Raw genomic sequence first — 8,703 nt, forward strand, 5'->3', positions numbered from 1 at the left:
ACTAAAGGAAGAAAGTAAATTTGATATTGTCCCAGCTGACCTCTGTCCCTGTATCTAGTTAGATGGTGTTGGTTTGAGGTGATCATCGTCAAAAGATGCATATGCAGTAAAGATTTGCCTGAACTTTATCACACCTAACACAGGAAAGTATGACTTTTTTGAAATGATAATGTGAAGAGTAATAACTATGAAAAAATTACTTTAACTAAAAAATTTCCTTAATTTTAAAATTTACTTGACGTACAAAAGTTAATTGTCGTTTCTTTTCAGGAATCTTAGAGAGTAAAGTTCTCTTCTAGGTGACATTTAGCTTTATTATGGGAAAGAATGTGATTTTTGTTAAAATAATATTTTTAAATAAAATCCATCCAATCTTACATATTAATGCCTTTTCACAATATTATAGTAAGATAATTATGTAGCTTACTTTCCCCTGGTGTGATAAATGTGATGTATAATTTTTTGTTACCATGGTTAATTCCAAAATACATGAACAGTATAAAGTAGTTTTCATGGGCATTTAGGAGTGATAATTACCTTTGTACATATTTAGATATGTAATTAAAATAATACATTTTATAAGCTTTAATGTAATTATAATGGTTCAGCTTTCAGGAAATTAGTCTATATTTGCATAAACAAGAAGAAACTTTATTTAAAATTGAGGAAAAACATGTTCTTTTATCTGATTATTGGACTAAATGCAGAATAATCTTTTTCATATTATAGATACGGAAATACCTATGAGCAGTTCGTACTGATACTGCTGCCATTCTTAAATCTGAGTGACTGGGATATGTCTACAAATTAGTTTGTAGTTTCAACTTTTCTTTTCTTTTTTTTTTTTAATGTAACTTTATTTCTTTTAATTTGACCAGAGAGGGACAGAGTGAGAGAGAAAAAGTGAGAAAGCAAGTCACCACGTCTGAGACACGAACCACAGTCAGCCATGTAGGAGTCTAGTGCCCTTAACCACCACACCACCTGCCGGCCCCTGTAGTTTTGACTTTTATTTTCTAATCAGTTGGTTGACCCATAGAGATGGGTCAAATACAAAAGGTAATCTCTTATCTCCCCTTGGAAGAAGATTCTAGTGACTTAAACTTAATGATAATACTATATTTGAGCTACTGGTCACTTATGTTCTTGAATAACAATAAGGACAACTAAAGATTCCTTCTTACTAAAGCCAATGAAATTAGTTGAATGGAACAGTCTTTGTTACATGCTAATAATTTCTCAAAATTAAAAAAAAAAAAAATTGCCACAGGGTGCTTGGTCTTGGTTCAGAGAGACAAAGAGTGAGGAAAAATGACAAGGAATTCCTCAGGGGGAATGGCCACAGACAGTATCTTCTCCTCCATTCTCCTCTCAGGATTTTGGGCACACATGCACATGCTCCTGGTATATTTTCCAAGCCACTGAGTCTGGTACTAGAACCACACAGGTGACCATGTGGGAGCCAGTTGCTTTAACCATCATGCCACAGACTGGCTTTCAAAATGTCTTATCTTTCAAAATGCCACTCATTTTCTCCACTATATGTTTGCAGTGGCAAAAATAAAAACAAATTGGTTCGAATTATCTTATTTGCAGATAAAAAAAAACATTATTGATTGCAAGATTCATAAAAGTTAGATATTAATTCTTGAGGAATGAGAATGGGAGTACTATTCTAGGTGATATTTATCCCCATATGTGAAAGAGTATGGGTTTAAATAAATTATTATTACAAAGGCATGTTAAGCCTCATTAAATTTATTTAGTATTTTCATGCTATTACCCACTTTTAAGATCTTTGCTAGTGGGACCAGCAGATGATATAATGGTTACGTCGCTGGACTCCTATGTAGTTGATCATGGTTCGAGTCTCAGATCCAGTTTTTTTTCCCAGACCCAGCGGCTTAAAACACACTGGGTGCATGTACATCTCCAAGACAAAAATGGAAGAGAAGGGACTGCAGCGTGGCCACCCCCCTTGGCGGGTGATTTCTCAGTTTCCCTCTCACCGTGTCTGTTTCTCTGGTGAACATACGCACCCTATAGCAAAAATCTCTTAAAAAAGAGGTCTTTGCGGGTAAGATAAAATCCCATGGTAGCTTTGGATTATACTGAATAAAGCATATATGTTATTGCTTAACTGAAAAAACTTAGGAAAACACTCTGACCCTTGTATGTTTTTAAAAACAATCCATATTGTTTATTTAATCCCAGGTATTTTTTAAATTGCTGTTGTGCTACTTCCCCTAGTCCTGGTTGCCATTCTTCTGAGGGCTACTATACTGGCCCACTCTGAAACAACATACATCATCTAGCAAGGCACATATCAACCAGGCTTTAGGTTGCAGCCTAAAATATTTTCCCAGCGACTCTGTGGCCACTCTTCCATCCTGAGGTGGTGCTATCGAGATAGGAATCACTACAGTGATGGGGAAATGCATGGAGTGGGGATACGGGGTCCTGGAGGAGTCCTGCTACTTTCACACTCTGGGATGGATGGGGTGGGGTAGGGGGTTAGTACAGCCTTCGGGTAGTAGCTAGAGATGCTAAAGCCCCAGAGGGCCTCCTTCAGTGAGCTCCCTGATGTTCGAGTCCAGCTTCTGCCACCCTGAGGGCACATGGCCTTTTTAGGGATAGCTGCACAGGGCCGCGAGGCTCAGCTGATCATCGCTGGGCGAGGATGTGTCGGGGTCGCTGTAGATCTGAGTCAGGGCTAAGCTCAGGATTTCCTTCTTTTCCTTGTAAAACCGCAGTTCTTGTCCTGCTTTCCTGGCTTCCTCCAACTGCCTCAGGGCCATTCGGAGCTCTTGAGAGAGAATGCCTGGTGACTCCCGCTCCTTCATGATCCAGTCCAGGGCCATGTGGCTGCGCATCTTTTCATCCAGGGAATACTGGGAGTAGTAGGAGATGACTTCCTGGGAGCCAAGAAACAAAAGTCTGGAGTGTCAGTAAGAGCAACAACGCCACCTGAGCACATGGCCTGCCACGCTTCCCATGCCCACCACAACCATCAGGTTTTATCAACAACCAAGTCTCTCTGATACCTAAAAATTGCAGCCAAATCCCATGGGCATACTTCTTAAAGGAGATGAAGCTGGCGCAGCAAAGCAAGTCATTCCAGGTTGGGTCAGCATGCCCCAGGAATGACTCGACAGTGCCCACAAAACCAAGCTCTGCCATCACTGGAAAATCCAAGCCCTTCTTTGAAAATACATCCTCATAATGATTTGTATGACTATTAGTTCATTTATCTATTAAACCCCTCTGCCCAGCGATATTTCCTGTAGCAAAACAGAGACAGGGAAGTAGCTATTCAGAGGGATTCATGCGGAATGGGATTTGGTTACACCCAGTGCAGAAAGCAGGAAGCTTTTAGTCAAGGGTACCTTGGAAGGAGACTCAGTGTATGTATAGAAATAACTGCGAACATGTACAGTCAAGACATTATCATTATCTGTACCCTAAGGACACCATTCCGGTTCATTGTGTCTTTTTTTTTTTACAAACAATTAAAAATTAGTCTCTACCTGCTAATTCTGTATGTAAAAAGAATATGTCAGTACATAGTAATGTCATATATAGGTTTGATCGTATGGAGTGGATGCCTTGCTTTTTTTTTATTTTCAAGAACATATGGTATTTATTTGTGACCTTAACAAATTAAAAACAATCATGGAAAAGTGTTTATAACTAGCCCAGCATATTTCAAAGGCCTTTTATAAAATCAAAAGAAAAGAAAAAAAAAATAGCCAAACCCATTGTCAGCTACTCATTTCTTTTCCATATTGGACATTTGGAAAGTGAGGCTGTCTAAGGAAAGCGCAACCAAACCCTCCTGGGGCTGCAGAGCAGGCAGACTCTGACATCCGCTCTCCTCTTGCTTTGTTCCTCATGTAAATTCTTGTTAGGGACTTTTGAAAAATAAACTACCATCTTTCAAATTTAAACAGTGGGGTAAATGAAGTTTTGGTTTTGTAGGTTAGCAGGTGAAAACCAGTAAATACACAGGAGGAGGTTTATATTTGCTATTAAAAGGGCAAAAGAGTGCTTCTTAGAAGTAACACAGCAATAGTGAGACCTTATCCTGAATAAAAAAGAAGGAATTTCTGATTGTAAATATTGGGGTGGTGGAATGCCAGCTCATCCACCGTTATAATGACTTCTGTTGTCTGTGGAGGACTTTTGGTGGGTTTGGAAACATCCTTCTGCCACCACCAACTTTGCCTCTCTTCAGCGAGCGAGTTTCAGAAATGGCACATCCTCAAGTTTCTTTCTGCACCAGTGTATGAGGGCACAGATTCCGAGGTGCAGGTGCGCGGAGGAGGGTCAGCACAGGACTTAGAGACTATGTCTTAGTGACTGTGCATTCTGCCTTCAGCACATCTTGGGATCGCCCAGCGCCTCCCCAGCCTTCCACTTAGTATGCGGATTTGGTTCACATGGAGTCGTTATTTTCAGGCACCAAATTTAAACAGAAAAATCCAAGGCAAGAAAATCTAGAAAGATGAAGAGCAATCTGCTTAGTCTATCCAACATGAGCCCAGCTCGGTCTGGATGAAAAAAAACTCACCTGTCGAGAGCACTTTGTTTCACGCAGGGCTTTTAGGCTTCCATTCCAGTGCAGCAATTGGAAAATGGTCATCAGCTCCTACAAAACCCAAACACCTGCCGTTGGTCTCAGAGCAGAACTGCATGTCAATGAGACCTGAGCAGGGCATTCTCCAACGCCCACACATCTCAGGGAAGCGGAGTATGTGGGATAGAGAGACCGTCTGGAGACTTTTCAAAGACCAGAGTCCCTGGGATTGTGGAGCATTCTTCCTTCCTTCCTCTGCTATCTCCATACTTGCTTCACAAAATGACTAATTAATTGACACATATCATTCAACATTAAAAATACATACACTCCAAAATTGTATGTCCAAGAAGTTTTCCCTTTTTTGCTTTTTCTTCTTTCTTCCTTCCTCTCTTTCTTTCTCTTCTTCCTTTTTCTTTCTTCCTCTCTCTCTCTTTCTTTTTTAAAAAGTTTTTGCCATAGGACACATGTGCTTGCCAGAGAGACAAAGAGAGACAGTGAGAGGGAAAAGGAGAAATACCCCCCAAGGGGATTGCAATGCCTCAATTTTTTCTCTATTCTCCTCCTGGGATTTTGGGCACAAACACACACGCCTGGCATGATTTTCAAGCTACATGGTCAGACGTGTGGGAGTCCAGTGCCTTAATCACTATGCTACTTGCTGGCCCTGAAGTTTTCTAAATATGGTAACACAACTGAGAAATAATGGATAGGCAAAGTAGTAATATTATCTTTTAAAATTGTGTGAGAATGAGAATATCTTAAATGTTTGTTTTTTAAAGAATAATTAAATATAGCATAAGCCATCCATACTGCTGAATTTTTGCAGACATAGAGTAGAACACTTTCTAGATTCTAATATAAAGATTTCTATGCTGTAGGGCTAGTAGGTTGGTATGGTGGTTAGGACAGCTGGGACCCTGGGAGAAATTATGTTAGACACTGTAAAGATGTATAGTGATTAAATATAAATAATACATATATATATTTGAAAAAAAAAAAAAAAGAAAAGAAAAGAAAAGAAAAGACAGCCGGGTCCCACATGGCCAACTGTGTGGTTCAAGTCCTGGACTTGGCAGCCTGAAAAATATGCCAGGTGCTTATGTGTGCATGTGCAAAATCCCAAGAGGAGTAAGGATTGAGGTGTGGCCATCTCCCATGAAAGGTGCTTTCTCAAACTCCAAACTCTCGTCCCCCTCTGTTGAGCACACATGCCCTATAGCAAATTAAAAAAGAAAAAAAGAAAAAAATTCCATGCTGTATTGTTAAAAGCAAGTTTATACTATACAAGTTTATACAACTGTTTATACTATGTGCTACTATTTGACTGAAAAAAAAAAACACAGAAAATTGCAATATATACTTACTTATAAATGCCTAGAAGAGTTCTGGCAAGATACAGAAAAATCTGGTAATATTATTTGTCCCTGTGGAGGGAAAAGGAATGCTTGGGGGATGAACCAGAGTGGAGGAGGACTATCCTCTGACATTTCTTCTGCAAACTTTCTGAGTTTTGAGTCATGTGACTATGATACATATTTTAAAGCACTTAAAATTTAAAAAAAAAGCAAGCCAAAAAAGAAATATATCAATATCATTAAATAAAATTTATAGGAGGCCACTGGTTTGAACTGAACTCCTGCAGTAGACCCAACATACCAAACCAGAATGGAGTTACCCATGCTAAAGTTCTATCAAGCCAAAACTAAGTTTTTTATCTGACCTTCCCAGAAATCAGGAGAGAGAAGTAAGAGCCAAATCTTCAAATGATCCAGTTTTAGCCAGCATAAGGAAATTCTCTGCTTTAACCTTTGCAAGGGAAGCAACTTTGAAGTGATAGTCTACTTTCTGTTCTGCTTCTGCTTTCTTCAGACCTTTTCTACTAAGCTCCTCTGCTCCACTCATCCGAAGACTCACTCTATTTTATAGAGTGAAGCATGGCCTGATTCTAGAATTACAAATAAAAACCAATTAGATTTTTATACCAAACTTGTTCTAATTTTGGTTTTGGCAGTATAAAATATATAATAGGCAAACTATAGAAACCATAATGTAATGCTAAAGTTATACATTCAGTCGAGAAGAATGCCTTAAAAAATGGACAATGGCCAGCAGGTGGTATGGTGGCTAAGGCTCTGAACTCCCAAATGGTGAACCGTGGTTTGAGTCCAAGACCTGGCAGCTTGAAAATCATGCTGGGCACGTATGCGTGTGTGCCCGAAATTCCAGGAAGAGAATGAAGGAGAAGGGATGGAGGTGTGGCCATCATGGGGGGGGGGGGAGGGGGGGGGGGTGTTGATTTTTCACTTTCCTTGTCTGTCTCTCTCTCTCTGGCTTGCAAGTGCATGCACCCTATGGCAAAAACCTTAAAGAAATATACATGGACAATGGGTTTGTGCTGACATTAAAACGCACAAAGAGTTTCACGTCCAGTGGCAGGGGCTGAACACAGCACTGAGGCTATCACAACATCATTTTCTTCCCTTGCCTGATAGCAAGAGTATACAAACATACTGAAGATTTTTGTTTTCCTGATGTGCTGTGCTTACAAGTAGCAGTTTTCCACAGAAGTTCTCTGCATTTCATTTATAGATTTTTTTTTTGGTTTCTTTTCTTCTTTGTTTGATCAGAGAGACATCTATTGTGTATTAATCATAAATCACAGGAAAATAATTTGATACAATTAAGGAACTTCCTGGTCATGCACATAATCATGGAAACTTAATATTTAGACAGATGTTGTATTGCCTGTTCAAAACAACTAACTTTTATTAACTTTTTACTTTGACTTGCTCAGGGAAAAGTTTTCATTATGAAAATCGGGAGGGACATAGTCTTAGGTTGCAGGCATTTAAAATTATTTGGTAATTTTTAAAGCTATAATATGATCAGAAGAGCAGATAGCACTATTCTTATGTCTAAAGTTGCCCTTAGAATTAAATGCTTCTCTTTTTAGACTGAGGTCTAGTTTGGCATTTTATCTGTGTTCCACCTCACAATAAACACCCTGAGAGTCCACAGAGACCTCGTAAAAAACAATGCCATTAGTTAAGTTTCCATTAGTTAAAATACAACATGAAGAGGCCAGCTAGGTGGCATAGTGGTTAAGGCACTGGATCCTACACGGCTGACAGCAGTTTGAATCCCAGACCTGACTGTTTGGAAAACATACCAGGTGTGTTTGAGTGTGTGCTCAAAATCCTAAGAGGAGAATGGAGGAAAAGGGATTGCAGAATGGTCATCCACTGTTAGGGATGATTTCTCACTTTTCTTTTCTTCCTCTGTCTCTGGTGAACCTATATGTCCTATAACAACGACAACCAAACTAAAAAATAAAAATAAAAATAAAGAGAGAGAAATAAATATAATATGAAAACTGGCTGAACTGCTCCTTGTGCCACAAAGAAGACCCCACTGTCTGCTCCAGGTTGCGGGTAAAGTGCATAGGGAAGCCTCTCCTCCCATGGCTCTGGTCCCTACTTCTCCTTACCACTGTTCAGATGTTTCATGCCCTTACATCACTAAGGTAATTTGGGAGTATGGGAATGTTTTGTTATAGAAATGAAGTCTTCCCTAAATTGGCTCTCATGGCTGGGCTTCTCGATTTTTCCATCCAAGTAGCCCCAGTGTCTGAGAACAGTATGTCCTGCTATAGAGCAGTCTCCATGAGGTAACAGGGGGCCAATATTTGTAGGTAAGAAATTTCTTTTGGTTTCATGTTTTATAAGAATCCAGTTGAATTTTGTGTTCTAAAATGTCTAGTAAAAAATTGAAAAAAGAAGTATGACCCTATTCCTCTTGACACTCCCACCCTCCTCTACCACTGTCAACCCCAAATCTTCATAAAAAGTTGACAGCTTAAAAAGATACCCTGGATTTATTCTGTGGCTTCCAATACTCATCTAGGCATTGTCTTTGTGCTCTTGTGGTTCAGTCTGAGAAACAACCTACTACTGCTACTGTTTCCATCCTCTCATAATATGGGGTCATAAGAAAAGTCATGACACAGTTTTGCATAGAAAAAACAAAAAAGACATTATGACTTTTCTGATGACCTAATAGTTGACTTAGAAATGTGTTCTTTTTTTTTTTTTTTTTTTTAAAGAAACATTTTTAACAACGGAAAC

At 39.2% G+C, this 8,703-nt stretch overlaps 1 protein-coding gene across 1 annotated transcript in view; it reads right to left on the reverse strand.

Annotated features, from left to right (window-relative positions):
- Nucleotides 1–2,009: 2,009 nt before the first annotated feature.
- Nucleotides 2,010–8,703, reverse strand: part of LIX1 (limb and CNS expressed 1) — a 57,372-nt gene continuing 50,678 nt past the window's right edge. Inside the window, exons 5-6 of the mRNA XM_006169871.1 lie at nt 4,571–4,648; nt 2,010–2,915 (exon numbers count right to left, since the gene is read on the reverse strand). Of these exons, the coding sequence (XP_006169933.1) occupies nt 2,628–2,915; nt 4,571–4,648 (366 nt within the window). The 3' untranslated portion in view covers nt 2,010–2,627. The remainder of the gene's footprint in view (nt 2,916–4,570; nt 4,649–8,703) is intronic.

Source organism: Tupaia chinensis, unplaced genomic scaffold, assembly GCF_000334495.1.
Source record: "Tupaia chinensis unplaced genomic scaffold, TupChi_1.0 Scaffold147554_1, whole genome shotgun sequence".
NCBI lineage: Eukaryota > Metazoa > Chordata > Mammalia > Scandentia > Tupaiidae > Tupaia > Tupaia belangeri.